This window comes from Cygnus olor, chromosome 17, assembly GCF_009769625.2.
Source record: "Cygnus olor isolate bCygOlo1 chromosome 17, bCygOlo1.pri.v2, whole genome shotgun sequence".
Lineage (NCBI taxonomy): Eukaryota > Metazoa > Chordata > Aves > Anseriformes > Anatidae > Cygnus > Cygnus olor.
Genome location: NC_049185.1, coordinates 11,680,878 through 11,700,704, shown reverse-complemented (window position 1 = coordinate 11,700,704; position 19,827 = coordinate 11,680,878). Strand labels below are relative to the sequence as shown.

Genomic DNA, 19,827 nt, shown 5'->3' with positions numbered 1-19,827 from the left:
GTGTTGTGCAGGGAAGCAGATGCCCCCGACCCCAATGGGATGTTTACCTCCAGCATAGCTCTCACGATTGAGCTGAAGCCCCAGTGGGCCCATGGAGGAAGACAGAGGAAGCAGCAGGCTGCCCGGAACCTGTGCAAGAAGGTCCTTTCTGTCCTGGCACAAACAGACAGACTATCCTCTGTGAACACACACTGCAGAAATAGCTTCACAGCAAGGTGGGATTCCACCAAGATGCACCAGCAGGAAGGAGCCTTCTTGGCCCTCTGCTTTGGGTTGTAGGGTTTGCATCAGTTCCAGTGTCTGTGCACTAGGAGGTCACAGATATTCCCAGCTCCATACGGTTAGAGAAGAGTCCTGCTTATCCTCTCTCCTTTGCTGCCTGGTGTGTGTGTTCATGACACCTTGCTGTCCTCTGTAGGTGCAATTCTGAGGTGAAGTACGACTCTGAGAAGCATTACCGGGATGACATCTTCTACGGCCCCATCCCCACTGTCACCACCTACAGCGAGACGGTCATCGCTGCACCCAACTGCACCTGGCGGAACTACAAGTCCCAGCTGATCTTTGAGCCTCGCCAGAAGCCACTGAGGTTTCAGAGCACGACCATCATTTTTCCTAAGCGTGCCAAGAACATTTACCGGACCACCCTCAACTACAGCCTGGGCTGTGCCAAGCGCTGGTTTTCTTCCAGCGTGCAGCTGGAACTTTGCGAGGAAACCAGCCCGTGTGTCATCTACAGCGAGACCCTCTGATCCACCCTGCCGCTGGCAACCTTGTGACCTCAAGGAGGCCGTGGCCTTTGCTGGGTCTCTGGTTGGGCCCTCATCAATGACGACTAAATATTAATGGCTGGAGAAAACGTCATCTTGGGTGAGGATGAACTGGCTGGGAGGAGGCTTGCAGGGCATGGGATGGTTTTGATCAGTGAAAGGCTGGCTTGCATTTTGCGACGTTCCTGACATTTGTGATCTGGATTTTATTTTATTTTTTCCAAGCATATCTATTTTTGACTTGTGCTTAGATGAAATCAAGATGACTAAGGACCCTGTTACCCGTAGCAGAGTGCTGCCTTGTGAGCTCTGTAGGTCTTGTCTAGCACATGGGTGAGACTCACTTCAGAGCTATTTTGGTCTTCTTCAGAGAAGACCAACTGCAGAGTCAGCATCCGGCCTGCCCAGCACACACCAAGCCCGGTCTCTTGGAGTTTAAATGCAGAGGAAGATATTTGTGTCAATACTTCACATCCTGCATCCAACAGCTTACCTGGGAGATAGCTGCAATATTACACCACTGCAAGAATATCAGGCCTAACTTGCTTGTGGGAGTGGGGACTGTCACCAAGAAAAAGAGGAGGAAAGCAGGTGCACAGTGCTTTTGCCAGCAGCTAGCTGTTTGCATACTATAACAAGGCATGGCACAAGCAGGTGATGGGAGGAAGGCCTACCCTGACCCACAGCCGCCTCTTCTGTAACCCCAGCCTAGCCACGAGGATGCAGGGGAGACTAAGGAGACTGAATAGCTATGGGGCTGTTTTCTAAAAGTGTCCAAGGGGCTTAGGAGCCCTTTTTCAGAAGTACTGGCAGCCCAAATGTTGCCATGCTGTTTGTTGTACCTAACACCCAGTTTGCAGGGATCTTTATGCACTCACTTTTGAGGTTCAGGATATTACAGAGAGGAGCGTAGCACAGCAAAATGTTATCTAGCTTTAAAAAAGCTGGTGCAGGTTTAACTCGAGAGTAAGGTTGCTCACCTTCTCAGTAGTTTCCATAACCGTGTCATGGACAGCTTACCTGACTGTGGAGGAGCATTGAGACTGTCTCTGTGTAGAGCCTGAAGTATTGAAGAGCCAAAATCTGTGCAGGATTTTCTTAATCAGCCAGGTTGTAGCAATTAAACAGGTGTTACACAAACAGCTGAGCTGTCCCTGCAACAGTATCAAGAAGCACAGAGATAACAGGAGTCACTACAGCCATCCTAAGGTAAACCATTCCCACTCATGAATCACATCTCCCAATATCTCTTCACTTTGTTAGCTTGCTGAAAATCTGCAGGAGCCTGGATTCCTACAGACATATAACCTTTGAAAATGGTATGGAATTGTCTCCAAAAATCATACCAAGAATTTTTGCATGCTGCTCAGAAGAGTCCAGACTTAGAAAATAACCACATAGATCTGGAAATTAATTTCCAGCTTTCATTCTTCTAAACTTTCCATTTTTTTTCTGACTTGCTGCAAGTCTGATTGAGTTATTTCAGAATGCAGCTAAGAAGCCAAGTCAGAAAACCTATTAACAGTGTCAACAAGACACAGCTGATTGCCCAGAACAGTTGACGCACAAACCCACAGAGATTTAAAAAGAAATCCCACAAAAAAAATACACAAAAAACAGTCTGACAAACTTTAAGAAAAATAGTGACCTACAAAGATACTTTTTTCCATCAATTTTAAAAGGCAAATGGTAGGTGTGACCAGAACTGTGACCTTTATGAAACAGAGTTCTCTTATTTAAAATGAAGCACTTTTTTTTTTTTTAACCTTAAATCCTGACAATTGAAGCATCAATAGTACTGAAAGTCATATTCTGTGGTAGTGGTGAGCTCTGCCTCTGTCTGGGAGTTAGATCTGGGTAGGAAGAAATGTCTCATAGGATTTCCAAGGCTTCCACCTACTGCAGAATTATTTTCAGCAACACAGAAAGGAGGGCTGTATTTATTACTGGTCAGATTTTGCTGTCACTCACCATCAGCAGCAAAGCCCAGAGAAGCAACATCTGCCCCCATGGGGATCGATTCCTGAAGCAACCCTTCTCCCCAGCACTCCACCAAATGTGAGAGCTGCAGAGTTAGACAACAGTGCACCTGAAACTAGGGTGAACGTGGCCCTAGTGCAATGCAGGCTGGTGATACACTTACTTGCTAACCTGTCTTGAGGACTGTCCCGTATCTCCTAGTGCTGTGGACGAGACGTATCACGGAGTTGTTGGGCCAGTGGAAACACTTGTCTGCCTTCCTGGGCATGCAGTGAAGGTCCGGGAGGGCTCTTTCCATGCACCCTTGAGAGTCTGTGGCAGAGGGGAAGGTTTCCAAGCTGAGCGACAGTGTAATCCAGGTTCAAAAGCAGCTCAGGGCCAGGCAGGACTGGCTTGGGTACAAATAGGAAGTTCTGTCAGGCCAGTCCTTGCACCCAGGAAACCCTTTTGTGACGACAGATCAGATTGCAGGCACCTCCACTGAGCAAGTGTGGGGACAGGCTCGTTGTGGGCCTCTAAGCTGAAGGATTGCCTGAGACTCCTTGTTCTGACCACCCATCAGGCTTTTCTGCTGCTAACAGTTGAATTACGCCCTTGCTACAAGCACAAAACTGCAGTTTCTGATTGCTCTGGTCTTTGAGCAGGGCAGGTTTTCCCCCAGGGCCTGTCTCCTTGGGTCACAGTGAGAGGCCTGCCCAGCCATGGGCCTTTCCAAGCAGACGAGACCCACACAGACATCCCTGCACTTACAGGAATTCTGCCATGTATTTATTTTGCATGACAGACCTGGCTTCAGCTTTTCTGCAAGTTCTTCCTGTCCTGTACTTGACAGAGCCAATGTACCAGGTTAATCTCATGATCATTTTTATCCTGGCCAACTGCAGTCTTCTACCTGCTTTGTCTGCTATTAGTTCTGTTTCCTCAACATTGGCTGCAGTGGAAAAAGAAAATTCAAAAAGGTAGTGTTCAAATATAAGTCCAGTGGGTTTATATCCACCACAGCCTGGTCTTTGACCCCACAGGGATAGGGGCTGCTAAGGCAACGTCTCACAGGTGGACGTGGCCCCCAGGAAGGTGCAGGGGAGGGCTGCATCCTTGGCAGTGCAGGGCCTCCACCCTCCCAGGCTGCTTTGAAGCCTTACGCTTTGTTTTCTCTGCAAATAGACTAGGAATGACCTAACAAGCTCCCACTCCTTTGAGCTTAAGCAGGTTTTTTTGGTCTCGCCATGTCAGGAAAAAAAAGCCGAGCTGCATAGCCAGGGACAGGCTGTGGTAGGCTACTACCCTGGGCCACATCCAAAACTGTGATATTGCCAAGTAAGTGCCTGTAGGAATTTTTGAAAAATACCGTCTTAGATGGTGTCTCCCTCGGGCCCATCACAAGCTGCTTTTCTTCTCCGTGAAAGCTGGCACTGGAAAGAGACTTTGTTCTGTGCAAAACCACAATGGGCACAGATCCCACCCTGCCTGCCCACCCTCTGTCCCTATTGCTCCTAGCCCTGTGGCTGGGTGAGCAGTGGTAAGAGACAAAAGTCATCTTGCTCTGAATTTGTGAGTGCTGATTATTATTATTATTATTATTATTATTATTATTATTATTATTGGTTTTGCTCAAACACCAGAAATTGAGTTTTGGGTGCATGTTGCCAATAAACCGCTCCCAGGCACCAAGTGCTTTACTTTAGTATGTTTTGTGCACCTAGAAGAAACGATTAGTTCCACTAGAGAGGTCTCTTTCTTTTAAATGGAGCATTATTTATCTCAACCAACAGATCTTTGTTCAGGTGTATTTTCTCAAAGATACAAATGATAAATCTAGCCCATGGAAAATGCTGCTCAGAAAGGTGAATTTCCTTGAGCAGCTGGGACTGTGACAACATGATTTCTCCCCAAGATCCTAACACGCCCGTTGCCCACAGCCCTGCATGCCTGATGGGTAAATCACATTCTGCCTTTAGAAATTATTTTCCACCAATAGTTATTTTGGGACCAGAATCTTTCTCACAAGCCTCCTGGTTTTGGGTTTTCTTTTCTTTTTTCTTTTTTTATTTTTTATTTTTGATTTTTTGTGCTTTTTTGGGAGGGAGGGATGTCTAATATGCTCTGTTTTACATCAGAATAGAACATTTCAGAAGGTCACTCTCTGAAAGGTGAGGGGTTTGCCCTTCATCCTCTTCATGCCTGTGATCATTTTACCCCTAAATGCAACAGAGTATGCTTGTGTCTGGTCTGCCTGCATTGCTGTCATTGCATTTGGGGCCAAAAAGGGGAAACCTAGCTAAATATTGAACTTCTAAGAATCTGCATAATACTTTGCACAAATGCAGAGAACAACTTTGACCAAAACAGTTTACGGCTTCTTTCATTTTTTTTCTCTTTCCATTTTTTTTTTTCTTCCTAAGCCAGCTCTACTTTTCTCAATGTGAAACATATTCGCACCCTAGGTGCAGACTTTCTGGGAATGATGAAAATGAGGTTTGGGTGTTGATAGCAGTGTTTGAGTGAACTGCTGGTCAGAGAAGTGAATGCTATTTACTATTTATGTTGAGTGAGTCTTACAAAAAAAAAAAAAAAGGAAGGGTCACTAGGAGGTAAATGAACGAAAGACTTTGCAGAGCAAACTGAGGACTGAAGGCTGTGTGAATCTGAGCTAGATGTGAGTGGGTCTGTGTGTGAGCACTGTGAGCTAGGATACTTAGCCACTGTAGTTTTAACCTGCTTTTTTTCCTTCCCTGCAGGGAAGGGCATCCTTGCCTTCTTTAGAGCTGAAACACAGTCAGATCCATCCTCTGTCACAGTCACGCAGTCCCACTGAAGTCTGTGGAGCTCAGCGTTCCGCAGGCTTGCAGGGGACTCTGTGCAGAGCTGTGCCTGTGTGCAGAAAGGGGAACACGTTATAATGACGGATCTGGGTGTGGGATATTCACATTTCTACTGCCAGATAAAGTCCGCTCCCTGAGGATTACCCCATCACTCACAAGTTGCTCAGTTCTGAGAATATCCCCTACAGCTCACCAATAACCATTGTATTTGATGACTTGGGAGGCACTCATTCCTCTTCAGATACTGTGATGGCCAACAAAATGAGCAAAGTATCCTGCCATGTGAATCGTGACCTGAAGATGGGGGTTGAAAGATGTTTGAGGGTTAGAGAAGGGAGAACATATTACTGGTGGAAATGCAGAAGGATGTGTCATATTTTTATTTTTGTAAGTCTGATTCTCTAAGTGCTTGTAAAGTACTTGACTGTTGTATATGTGGTGATGCAGTAGTTCTCAATATCCTTTTATTTTTGTATATTCCCCATCTCCACAATAATCCCTTCCTGTTCAACTCATAGAGAGTAATTTAAGAAGACAAAATTTATATATCATAATAAAACGTGCAAACTGTCGTGCTGATGTATGTGAGCTTCCTTCATCTTTCTTACCCATTTTCTTGGTGCCTAATGCTCCTTTCCCATCCAGAGGGAATGTTTTTGGTGTCCTCCTCCTGCACCCATGGGATTTGGCCCAGCTGCCCCAGGTCAGGAGGCTGTTGACCCATATGGGCAGCACCACGACCTGACACCTGCTCTGTCCCATACGTCCCGTGAAAGTTTAAGTGACTCAGGCAAAGGGCACGAAACTCACGCTTCCTGCAGAGGCCGTTTTGCTCGTCAAGATTTCACTGGTCAGCAGTTTTACAATTTCTTATCTTAAATTTCCCTCTTCCTGCTCAATCTTTTTCTACCCAGCTATGAAGCCCTGGTGCTCAGTCTGGTTAGTTCCTCTCCCAGCGTTTCCACGCCCTTCAAGGGCAGGCAGAACCAATGTAATGCTTCTTTCATGGCCAGGTACCCACATCCTCGTACACTACCAGGACCCCTGCTACTTCCTGGCTTTTCAAATCACGAAGGCAGATGGGTTTCATCAGGGCTAAAACCCTGCCTAGCCATGAAGTTTTAAACCCACTGCTATAAATGCCTCGGGCTCACCAGCCAGCTATCAGTAGAGCTCTCAGCTGTCTTCCAAGACCTAAGATGTCTGCAGGGAGAATCTGACACTAATCCTTATGGAAAAATCATATTGGATTTATAGGGATGAAGTCAATAGGCTTGGACGAAAACAGCTGTTAAATGCTAAGGAATGGAAAGAAGGAAAGCCACGTTACGCAAGAGGCTTGCTTCAGGTGCACGGGAAATGCCCGTGTCCTCATCCCAAGTTTTTTTGACACAAATTATGGTTGAACTGCTCCTAGGATGAAGGATGGGAGATGCTCGTGCTCAAGCACCTGAGGAATGGCAACAGCATAACGAAGGCAGGGGCTGCACGGACTGAGCGAGTTTGATGGTCGAAACCCAAATGCCAGACGAAGAACACGTGCATCCACTCCTGTTATTTAAATAAAACCGTAAGACATGAATGCCGTCCAATGAAGATTCCTGAGGTGGCAACTAAATCCTCAGAAGCAAAAGCAGTATTAGATGCAGGATATGTGTTTTGGCAAGCGCACTCAGATGAGCTAACTCCTAGTGGCTTTTACTGTGCCATTTGGATGTTGTAAATTTAAGCAGATGATGCTTGGTATTAGTTTTGCTCCTGGGATATTTCAGAGAGTAATTGCACATATCTCTGAGGGATTACAAGGTGCTGAAGTTATAATGGATGGACTTTGAGTTTGGACGAGATGCCTTTTTGAACAGAAGGAAAGGTTTAGGCTGGTTTTACAGACAGCACGAATGCTGTGTGTAAAGTGCCAAAAGCCTCACCTAGAAAAGTTGCTGATAATGGGCAGATACAAATTAATAAAAACCCACATGCCGGGATCCCAGTTCCACAGATGCCTTTATCAATCTAACTCCACAGTTAGGTACAGCCAACAAACAGTGAAGGGATTTGACAGAAAAAAAAAACCTTACCTGACACTGGAGTAGGAAAAGCCCCGCTGCCAATCTGCCAGCTTGGAACTGCCACGTGCGAGGCCTTGGGCTCCATCTCCGCTCCTGTGGCTCAGCAGATGGCAATGTCACAGCCTGGACCCACAGAAATGTCTTCATAAGATCTAGGTGGTACCAAGCATCAGGAAAGTCATGTCACAGTCCTTAGAACAGTCACAGGCCTGTGCCCATGCGGAGGAGCCACCAGCAGCACGCCTGGGCTGAGGCACGGACTGCCTCTGCTGTGGCACGGGACCCTGAACGGCCACTGAAGGCAGCTCCGTGGGGAGCAGATGTGGGTGGGTGGCAGGCTGTCACTGCAGCAGCTCCCAGCCCCAGTGGCAGATAAGTGCTGGCACCCGACTCCTGCCTGCTCTTGCCTCTCCCAGCTCATTGCAGAGGAGAGGGCCAGGACCTGCCCGGCCCTGCACAGCTTCTGCTGAAGCACTGAGTCCCCTTACCCTGGCAATGTGCTCAGCCATGGGGGGCAAGTGATGTAGGAATAGTTTGTTCTCAAATAGGATAGAGGGTCCTGGAATTGTTTTTTGAGGGGGCGTAAGGATGGAGTTTTTATGAGCTCCATTTTCTGCTTCTAATAATGATGCTGGATCCAAACAGCTCCATGCCTCAGAGTCCAAGGCAGACAGGGAGTTCACATCTATGAGGATGAAAACGCTCGTCCTGCCAAGCCTTTGATGGTCATCGTATCCTTCCTACCCTGCAAACAGGCGGACAGCACATTTCTAGCATAAAAATATCCTCCTCTGCAGTTAACCACCTCCAGATTCCCTTCCTGAGCCCATCCTCAGCCCGGTGATTAGACATTTCTGTACACATAAACATCCAAATCATCTCCCTGGGGCTCTTCCTCTCTCGCAAGCAGATCCTGAGACCAGCGGCTATTTGCAGCTCCTTGAAATACAAATGGGATCAGGGCTTCTTCCAAGCTGACCGCTGCAGTCGGGGGCCCACTGCTCTGCACAGAGCACTGGGTTTGCTCCTCGGCCACGCAGCCTCCCAGCACGTTGCCCACCACTCTGGGGATCAAGCTGCTCCAGATGCCCTGCTCATGGCTTTGGGAGGCAATGCCGAGGGGGCCACATGCCTTGGGAAACCTATGGTGGCACCAGGACATGCAGTAGGGGTGCACAGAGGAGGGACAGTGCAAAGCACCCCAAGTGCAACGCAGTGGAGGAACGGAAAACATGCACGCACGCACACACAAATGTGCACGCAGGCACACATGAGTACTAACTTCTCTTTGATGGGGGATTGTCAAAACGTTACCCTCCCTTGGGGCTCTGCAGTGAAATAATCTGATTATTCATAAACCAGCTAGAACCATGAATCCCTCATTTATCATTTTAACATAAATAATAAGGGCAAGAGGAACACGACAGCAAGAAACTAGCTATAGATGTAGTGTTGAAATCTGCCCGTTTCTTTTAAGCATGCCCCACTTACTGATAATAAGCAGTGATCCAACCAATTCCTCGTCTGAGTCCGCAAGCATTGGATTACAAAGGACACAAGCCAACACCCTGCTTTATGCTAGTGGAAGTCCATTTGGGTGGGAGGCCAGCTAAGAGAACGCAGCAAATTTAAGAAAACACATTTATCTTACTGACAAATGCTCAGGAAATAAAAGCCTTCGTATTCTTCTTTGACCTCTTCCACTCACAGATGGGTTTTTGCTGTGCTTCTGACGGAGTTTGTTTAGCACCTGCCCCTCCAGGATGTTCGCTGTAGGATGGTTTAGGAAGGGGCTCCCCAGTGTCTGTATGCTCGCAAGGTGCTGGTGCCCACTGCTGTGTTTCGGTCGGGTGCCATGGAGCTGTCGGCCCTTTGTGGTGCAGAGCTGGCACAAGGTCGGGTTTTAGCTTTGGGTCCAGCTTCCAGCGGGGCTCTATGGGATGGCAGCAGCACAGGCCTCTTACAGCATCCGCGGCTGGCGGCTCATGGGCTTTACCCCGTAATATAGATGGAACCAAGGGATACAGCATCCACAGCCACGCACTCCCTGTCAGCTGGGAGAGGAACTGAGCATCTCCGCCCCCTACAGCTCCAACCTGAGCCCGCTGTCAAAGAGAACGCGGGGAGCAGCCGAGCAGCACCCCAGGCTCAGGGTCCTTTGCTAAGCATGGCGCTGCTCAGCCTCCGGCTCTGCCCTTCGACTTTGCAGCCTGGGCTCTTTGCGAGTCCCCCAGCACTTGTAAACATTTTGGCAGCGCCAGCCCTGTGTGCAAGCCCCAGCCGTAGCCAAACGCACTATTAACGAGCCACGTGTTTCCACAGCCTCCAGGCTTGGCACCAGACCCCGGGGACCCGGCCGAGCCCGGCTCCAGCAGTGCCCGGCGCAGCTCTCGGCAAAGCTCCGCTGGCAGAGGGGCGAGCGCCTGGCTCGGGGAGAGCCCCGCTGCGTACCCCCGCCCAGCCCCTTCCCTGCCGCTCACCCCCTCCAAAGGTCTCTCCTCGATGTGTGCTCAGAAAGAAAGAAAGAAAAAAAATCTCCTATATTTTTAAACACTGCCTAATGGTGAGGAGTAACATCTGGAGCGCAGCCTTGCCCCTCACGCACAGTCCTCCCTCCGCAGCGAGCGGCTCGCCGCATCACCCCACGAACCCGGCGGGACATCACCCAGAGGGAAGCACGAGCTCCTCTGCGCTGGCCCTCCTGCACCTGCTGGTGGCCCAGGGACAGCGGCTACCAGAAAGCCCTGGGGAGGTGGGTGGCTGGTAAAAGCCTTGCTTGCAGCTGGGAGATTCTTGGTCACCGAAGGGAACGGGGCTGCTCAGATCGCCCCCATCGCTTGTGCCTGTGCCTCCTGTGCCGGCCCCAGCTGGCCCATCGCCCTGGTGCACCCAGAACATGGGGTGCAGGAGAAACCCTGCTTCCTTCAAGCCTGTTTCCAGCGAGGCTCTTCCAGCCAACATTAACACACGTTGCTTTACTTCCCAGCACGGCCCGGGGCAGAAAGGAACATCTGGACCTAATAAAAAGGTTGTTCCCCCTGCACAGAGACCCAGGAGCAACCTCTGCTGCGTGGTTCCAGCCTCCGCTGCTTGGTTTCTCCTTCTCCAGTGGATGGAGGAGGCAGCTCTGCAGGACGCTCCGGCAGCCCATGGGGACTGAACTTTTCCTGGTAGCTTAAAAGCGGGCCCAGCGCAGGGCAGTGAGATGGGTTTCACGTCTCAGGAGCCAGCACCACGTGAAATGGTTGTGACTTGTCATCTGGGTCTGGAGATGGGGCATAAGGATTTGTTGAACAGAACGGAGCTCTTTTTCTATTCCAAAACCACAAAAGCTGGAGATGGCTCTAACCCAAGGCCCAGGATTAACATCCCTGTGGGGAGGAGCTCTGATTCGGTCCAACTGGAATCCAGCTCCAGACCTGGCGCCCACCTCCAGGCACGCACCGGCCAGGCTCCTCGGGCCTGACCTCTGGCAGCCATTTTGCTTTCTCTGCAGGGCTCAGGATGAAGCAGCAGCAGAAAACATTCCCTGCATCTCAAGCAGAGCTAGACCAGGATTGCCTGCCTGCTCTCCAACCTTCCACAAACAGAAGAGCCCACACTTCTTCAGCACCTGCCTCTCACCAGAGCTGATTCGGGGCTGTTGCAGTGCGCACAGTGGAGCTGCTCTGAGCAGAGTTTGGGACCACGCTGAGCCGGCACGCAGCGTCCTTGGGAGCAGACGTTTGGATGGGAGAGCGGCGGCGTTTCCTGCCCCTGCCATCTCCTCAGCAGTACCACCACAGAGTTTCCTCCCAGCTGGCACATAGCCAGCCATCAAAGAGATCGCGAGTGACTAATAAGTATGAAAAGAAGTTGGGTGAGGGCAGCAAAAATGTCTGGCCAAAGATCAATCTTCACTGACAATTGCTGCTTTTTCTACGTGGAAGTGCCCTGCTGAGCTGAAAGCAGCGTCTGCTTAAAGCAGAGCACCCTGTGAAGGAGCTCCCTGCACACCACACTTCACCAGGCTGGGGACGTTTGCACCATTCACACCGTTCCTGGCAAAGGGAAGCACCCTGTGCTCTTCAAAAGTATGCACCAGGAACAACGCATGGCTGCTGCTCTGCTCTGTGCCACACAGGTGGTGGAATCCAGCACCGGGCAGTGCCGTGGGCAGTAATCCCTGCCTGCTCTCTGCTCACAGGGGCTGACAAGAGGAACTGAGAGCACTGCACTTGTACTGGTGGTGACACCGACCTCACTTCGGACACTGCTCAACCTCCAGTCGGTGGCAAGTGATTTATTGCCACTCCGCTGCCCAGAGCCCCGACAAATACTCAGTTTGGTAATTACAGGAGGCCAAAAATGAGAGGATGAACAAACCTGACGATTAATTCAACTGTTACATGCACACAGTGACACCTTTCCCAAGTTTTATGCGAGCCCAGCCCTTCCCTGGCCCGGCTCACAAACCAAAGAGCATCAGCCAAAGCTCCCTGTGCCCTTGCCCAGCACCGATAAGAGCCAGGCATGCATCAAAAGCCACTCTGGTTTCCTTCCAGGGCACTCACCAGCCTGCGACGTCTCATCAACTGCCAAAATCATCTCTTCAGCCCCCCGTCCACATTGTTATCAGAGAGCATACATAATTTCATGGCAAATCACAAGAACCGGTGAGTGGCTATTTAGACTACCACTGCGGGATGGTAGCAAACGCTTCCTGCTGCAGGGCTCCTAGGAGCCGTTACCAATTTTTTGCTCTCTTGCAGAGCCCATGCTCTGCTTGGGGCTGCTGGGTGCACACCACAACCTGCCTCCCGGGGAGGGCACAGGGATGAGTGCTAACTCCACGTGTCCTTTGTATTCTGGTGCGTTTTTACCTGTTTTTCTTACCGAGCCCATCGCTGGGTGCCACAGCCACGTCTCTCCCTGCTACCAGCAGGGTGCACGGGTCGATGGAGAAGCTGGAGCACAGAGATGCAGGGAGGACGACCGCTGTCTCGCTCTGTTTCCTCATGGATCTTCTGACTCGTCCAGGCCTGGCTGAAAAAAATATCTTCCTCTTGCTTTAATTCTTTCCAAAAGAAAAGAAAACAAAGGAAAACACCAGCCCCATAATATTAACTGAACATCAATTCACCACCAGGAGAAGGTCACGGTGCTCCCGCACCTCCTTACAGCCTCTGTCGAGGGCAAAGCCTTCAGGGAACATCTTTTATGTTTCCCCTCCCCTCCAAAAATTGCTGTTTGCCACCAAACCAAAACCCGAGTGAGTCTGGGTTTCTGACATTTTTCTTTATTGCTGGTTTTTGAAGCCATCTGCTTTTGTCCCATTTCATTTTCATCTCCTTATGTAAGAGCTTTTCAAGTAGGCCTGAAGTTTTCCATCATTAAATCATAAGTGCTGGCCTTGAATGTAGCGTTTTCCCACCTTCTGTTTCTTCAGCATCAGTGTGAATTATTGACCAGGGCAACTGCTGTCAGCCCTCATCACCACTGAAATCCTGAGGCGGGAAGCTGAACAGCCTGGCTTCTGTTTGTGCTATTTATTAACTTCTAATTGCCTTCTGAGCAGCAAGACTTTCCAAAAGAGGAACTTCAGCAGAAACCACTCTCATTGGGCCTGGAGATCTTCAGGCTTTAGGAGCCAGCACATCTCTACCTCGTGCACGCGGCTGCAGGCTCGCTGCGCCTGGGTGCTGGCAGGGCTCTCAGGCTGGTGTGGATCCTTCTCCAGCCCAGGGACAGGAGCCTTTCGGACACTGTGCACCCCTGGACAGACAAACGGGGTCACACAGGACCACAGACAGCCCAGGAGCATCCCCTACGACTTGGGGCACCCTGAACGGACCTTTAGGGTTTAAGCACCTGAAATGCTGTGCCTTATGCCTGTAAGCAGAGATGCCCATTGCTCCTTTCAGGAGGAAAACGGTATTATTATTATTATTATTTTTTAAAACCCATTTCTGAGCCCCAGAAGAGGCAGCTGAAGATCATCAGTGGAAAACCAATAACAGCCCTCTAACGGGTTAAGTTCCATAGAGTCACCCACAGCCATACCCCTCAGCCCAGCACCGCAGGGGGAAGCCTGTTCCCCTTCACCACTTGCCCCGTGAAACAAAACCTCCTCCACATTCCCCCTGCAGCACAGCCCCAGGCCCCTTCGCTCCTGTGGGCCACCTTCTGAGACAGCAACGCAAACCCTCGTGCTCCAAACAGCCCCCAGACACCCCACACCACAACCTCCCATGCCAAAAAATAATCCTGTGGGTACATGGGTACAGATGTGGGAGGGGGACTGATGGCTGGGGCCCCAGCCAAAGTCAACCAAAACCCACAGGACGGACATCAGGGGTAAAGCAATCCAGAGCAGCAAACAGCTACCAGCGCTCCTGTCCCAGCTGCTAATTAGGTAGAGCTAATTAGCTTCCCCAATAATTCCCTACAGGGCTTGGGAGGGTTTATCCATCACCAGAACTTTTTATTTTTCCAACCACAGCTGAACACTGTTTTGCTTGGCTGCAATTCACGGAGCATTGAAGCCAAGGTCCATTTGGTGGCATTTGGTTATGGGGTCCCAGAGCCATCCTTGGGGCTCAGGGTCCCCCAGCCCCTGGGCCCACTCCCCACTCCCCAGACCCAAACAAAGCTCCAGGAGGCTGTTTTGTTTTGGGAGGGTTTTCTGTTTCCCCTGTGAAAAGCCAACAAATAGTCTGGGGCACGCAGGGTCGGGGGAAGAAGCCTCGGTGGCCAAACACATACTGCTGCCAGGAGAACCCAGGGGCTGTTTGATGTCTGGGGAGCTGCACGCAGCAGCTCAGCAAAATAAAATGAAAATATAAATAAGAAAAATAAAAATAGAGGAAGAGGAAAAATCCCTCTTCTGAGGTGTTTCAGGCTGATGGGAGACACATTAATGATAGGGAAAGACAGGGAAACCGAGGCAAAGAGGGGGCTGTGACTTAGCCAGTGCACCCACCTGCAAGCCGTAGGAGAAGCGTGCGAGGCCCCTCGAGCTCCAGCCAGCAAGCTCCCCCCTCAGCCACCCGGGGCAGGGTCCTTCGGGCAGCCCCAGCCCCACCGCCAGGCCCCGGGGGGGGGCACGGTGCAATGTGGGGCCAACGCTGTGTCAATGCCAGGGCCAGCCTGGGGTGCACACCGCAGCTCCCACCTGCAGAGCCACCAGCATCCCTTTTTCCCCCTCTCTCAGCCCATTTTGCCAGGGGTGCTCCCAGCTGCACCCCGCCACCACGGGGTCCCCAACCCGTCCCACTCCCACCCATGCTGTGGCATCAACTCGCTCTTCCTGGGCTTACGCACGGAAAGAAGCAGGAGAGCAGGAGAGCTGTATTTTGCTGGCAAAGAAGCTTTTTTTTTTTTTTTTTTTTTTTGGTTTGTTTGTTTGCCTTTTTATTATTTAAACAGTCAGGCAGTGTTCGGCCACTGCTGCCCACACCGCTTGCTGGTGGGCACGCTGAGCAAAATAACAAGTGAACAAACCCTTCACCTTCAGTAGAAGAAAACCACCCCTTCAGAGCAAGCTGCGTAAATATTTACACCTCGTGGTTTCTATGTACAGCCCCGTCTATCATACAACTCACTTCAAAACAGCTATGCACAATTTGCTTGTACAAAAGATAGATATTTCCCCCCTCAGTACAGTTGAAACAATAAATTGCCCAATAATTTGCTTGCCAGTTTGTACAAACTACAAAGTTGGTTAACGTTACCTTTAAACTGGGGTTGTTTTGTTTCTCTAACAGCTTAACATGCCTTTCTCCTCCTTGGCTGCAGGATGGGGATGCATCACGGCCGGCAGCACGACGACTTGGGTGATTTGGGGCAAAAGCGCGTGAAAACAGAGCTTTTGGCTGGCAGGAGGACGCGAGGGCAGGACAGGGGGGTGTTGCTTGCAGTGCTCGTGACCTAGAGGAGCAGCAGCTCCCCACTTCCAGGTTTCCCCAAGGGCAGGACCCCGCTGAAGCCAACCCCACACACGTATCCCACACAGGCTGCCCCAGACAGGGCCAAACCTCCAGCATGGAACCGGTGCCACCAAGGCCTTCCCAGCCCTGTGGCACCACCAACCCCTCCTCAAAACACCGCCCTGTGCAGGCCATGCGCCCACCGAGCCATCAGCCCCACGATGACTAAAAAGTACCTCACAAACCTCTCACGCCTCTTGAAAACGCAGCGAGGCCCTGGGCCAGGCCTCGGCTTTGCTTCAGCGCTCCCAGGCCTCTGGGTGAGCCCACCAGCTCCAAGCCCCTCCTCCAGGCACACGAAGCCATGGTGGAAAGGGCAAAGAAAACAGAATTGGGCTGTGTAACCTCTTCCTGCTGCATGGCAGCGGTGAGGTGGTGCCTCGGCAGCTCCTCGCTGCCCTTCCCCACCTCATCCAGCAGGCCCTGAGCCCAGCCCAGCCCGTGGGGTCGCTTCTGGCTGGTGTGGGATGTCCCAAGGGGCTGTGCCCTGGGGCAGAAAGGGACAGGACTGCCCTGGCTGGGTGGTGACAGGGCTTGTGAGGGCAACACCAAGGGGTGAGGAACCCAAACGCTGCCCGACGCCTCCCTTCGCGCACCGCAAGGTGAGGGAGCGCCGGCAGCCCCGCGCATCGTCCCGCCGCCCGAGCTCAGCTCCGTCTCCACAGCCAGGGCCAGCGGGGCCGGGGCTGCCCCTTCAGCGGAGAAAACGAGCCCCAACCATGGAGAAAGCGAGCCCCAGCCATCCTCACGCCACCTCCACACCGCTGCTCCACGCTTCTGGGCACCGCGGCCCTGCCAATCGCATCCGCTCTTCAACAGCGACCTGCCCCTGGCTCGGCCTCTCCTCAAGACACCAAAGCAGCACACAGTATTGCTACTGTGCCAAGTGGTAACTTTATTCTTTGTTGTGTTTTTTTTTTTTTTTTCTCTGTCTGAAAAGGTTAAGGAGGCGGCTTTGAAGATGGGTCGAATTTGGATTTTTCCCAGCAAAATCTGCGACACTTTAATAGCGTTATGCCCAGACATCAGCTCTGTTAGCTTTACATCTCAGAGCCATGAAGACACCAGCAGCAATAACCTGGGAACTGAAAGACTTCCACATCGCTTGTGCATTGTCTCGTTTTTTTTTTTTTCTTAAAAAAAAAAAAAAAGCACAACAGAAAAGACACAAACATTGATGAACATTAAAAACCTGTACATTGTAAAAAACGAAAAACAAAACAAAACAAAACAAAAAAAAAAACAAGCCCCAAACAAACAACAAACACCATCATTCTCTTGCTTTGAAATCAGAATCACCCTGGGAACATTGCAGGGGGAAAAGAAATAACCATCGAGAACGTGACAAGGCGATCCTCGCTGTCTGACACGCGGCGGATCAAAGAGCTGCTGGAAGGCGGCGCGGGCTGGCTCCCCCCGCAGCGGGAGAGGCAGAAAGTCTGTGCCGTGGTCTTGTTTCCTCTAGCGTATAGAATGCAAAGCATTTAATACATTTTTTTGTGTTTTTTTTTTTTTTTTTGCCATTTTTCTCCCCCAGAGCGAGAAAGCAGAAGTGAATGAAAAAAAGTCTAATATTTTGTTCTTTAACCATGTAACTGCAGATATGATCCAACATCATGGAATGAAAAAAATAATGTAAAGTAGAGCATTCGTGTGTATCACAAAAATACAATAAAAACTTTTTTTTTCTTTTTTTTTTAAAGTTTCCTGTGAACTCCCTGCCATGCCGGCCTCCTGCCCGCGCTGCCCCTGCACCCGGCCAGCTCTGGAGGGCTCTGGAGAATCAACGACTGCAACCAGCAAACGGATTCTGCTGAATTAGCAGAGGTGTGTGTAACGGGGGGCCCTGCAACCATGGCAAGATTTTCTTTTTTTAATCTAAGTTCATACATTCTCCTGACTTACAGACGACTTTGATGGATCACTGTTACCTTCTTTTTTTTTTTTTTCTTTTTTAAACATTTCCATACAATGGACAAACACATCAAAGCCTGTGTGTAAGAACAGAACCTCTTTTACAGCATGTAATACTGTGTTTTGTTTAAGTCCTTCCTTGCGTAAAATATTGACATAATTCACTGAAGGTATCAAAAATATACCCTGTAGACCAATACAATTTACAATTGCCTTTTCTCACCATTCAGAAAACAATGCACTTAAAGCAACCGAGCCCGTCCCCAGGCGGTGCGCGAGCCCCCCCGGGGAAATCTCTTCCCACTCCAATTGCAGCCCGGGATATCCATCACCGAAGGGACCAGCTTTTTTTTCAGAAACGGATCTTCCCTCCCTCTCCTGCTCCTCCCAGCCGCGTTCAAAGCGCGTTGAGGCCAACGTGTCCCGCGCGGCCGGGACGATGGGCTCCCCACCCTCAGATCAGCCGGGGGAAACCAAGCTGGGTTCGATCCTATTCGACATTTTTAAATCTTTTTTTTTTTTTTTAAACCGTCTCAAGGTTTTGTGTTTCCGTGGCACAGCCCCACGGAGCCCCTCACTCGGCACCGTGGGAGCAGAGCGTCCGTGTGCGCGCGGCCCCAGGACTTGCACGGCCACTCGGTCCCTCTCTCGAGCGCGGGGTCACTGCTCAGCCATGCTGGCAAGGACGAATGTGGGATCCTTGGGTTTTGTCTCGTTAAGGCTTTTTTTTTTTTTTCTTTTTTAGACTGAAGAGGATGCAGAAATTTCCAGATGTTGAGAACAAAACAAAAAAAAAAAAGGAAAAATAAACCAACAACAAAAAAAAACATCCCCCCCCAATTGGCTGGTTGGGAGGAGAAGGTTAAAAAAAAAAAAAATTAAAACCCCAAAAAAAAGAAGCTCTGCTCCTGCGTCTTTGCTCGTGAGAGCCAGCGGGGCCGGGGCGCTGGGTGCTCGCCCCGGGCGGCTCGCTCGCTCCCCGCGCCGTCGGTTTGGTCGCCGTCTCCCTGCCCCTCGCTCGCTTCATTCACTGTCCGAAAGGGTTTCGTACTGGGAGCAGAGCAGGGGCTTGGGCTCCTCGTCCCACGCGTGGTGCTGGCTGCCAGGCGTCCCCTGCGGCAGGGGGGCGGCGGGGGCCGCCGTCACCACCCCGCTGGGGAGCCGCATGGTGAGCGGGTTGTAGGGGAACGGCGTCGAGCCTGCACGGGGAGGAGAGAGCGGGGGGTCAGCGCCATGGGGCTCACCGGGGGGCTGCTGTGGGGACATGCAGCCCCCCCGGGCCCTACCTGCGGACGATGGCCGGTCCTCCCAGACGCGGTTGGTGAGGGGCGTCCTCCGGTTGCAGTCCCCCTCCGAGTGCACTGAGGACACGGACGGCGGCCGCTCGCCGGAGGACAGACCCGGCGCCGGGGACTTGGCCTTGCGGCTGTTGGGCCTGGCAGAGATCTTTGGCTTTCCCCCTCCTCCTGCAAAGAGAAGCGCCCGCTCGTCACCCGGCCCGTGGGGAGGCGGTCGCGGGAACCGGTCCGCGATGGATTTTGGGGGTCGGGGCAGGGGGGAAGGAGTGCATGCACCCAGCGCTTCCCCAGCACCACGCGCGGTTTGAAAGCCTGCAGCTGCGGGTGGTGGCGCAGGAGGGACGGGGATCCACGTGCCACTATGTGGCCAGCTACGGGGAGCCTGTGGCCACGAGGGTGCCGCAGCCCCGAGCGTGTTCCCCGTCCCTGTGGTCCTTAATCAGTTCTTACAGCAAAATCAGCCAGATTTTGAAAGGCTTAAGGGCCAAAAGAGCCTGTGCCGGGTATGTTAGCCCAGCTAAGCAGGAGGAAGCTCCCGAAGGGGGACGGATGGACGGGCTCTGTGTCCCACCCCACCGGCCCTGGGCAGCCTCTGCCGGGCGCAGGGAAGCACGGGTGGAAGAAGCTGCTTGGTTCATGCAGTGGCCAGAGAAGCTTTTCTGCAGCAAGCCGGGGAGCGCCTGCTCTGAGCTGGCCCGGATGGTAACACGTGTCCCCGTGGCTTTGCCCTGGCATCACGCGGGGTGGAGGCCGCCCCCGGCACCACCCTGCCCTTAGTGGGCTTGCGGGGGACAAACGCCTCCCTGACCCATCTCTGGTTCCCTTCCTTAGCTGGGGGCGTGCGGAACGACCCTCCCGGCTCTGCTCCAGCCCCCCCAGCGCTGAGCGACCCCCTTGCAGCGCCCAGCCGGGGCCCTCAGGTGCTCCGAGCACCCAGGGGCTCGTCCCCAGCCCTGGTCTCTGAAGATGTCCCTGACCTGTCCCTTCTGGTTCCCTTAAGCTCTCCC

General features: G+C 51.6%; 1 protein-coding gene across 2 annotated transcripts in view; it reads left to right on the top strand.

Moving 5' to 3' along the window:
* The window catches only part of RFLNA (refilin A), a 30,650-nt gene extending 12,244 nt beyond the window's left edge, over positions 1 to 18,406 (top strand). The window contains exons 3-4 of one of the 2 annotated variants that reach the window (XR_005825082.1): positions 419 to 1,979; positions 5,489 to 18,406. Coding sequence is in view for 1 of the 2 variants with exons in the window: in XM_040577006.1 (XP_040432940.1) it covers positions 419 to 752 (334 nt within the window). In the remaining variant the exon portion in view is untranslated. Of the gene's footprint in view, positions 1 to 418 lie in introns of both variants that reach the window. The other variant, XM_040577006.1, reaches the window with a different exon arrangement.
* Positions 18,407 to 19,827: the final 1,421 nt, after the last annotated feature.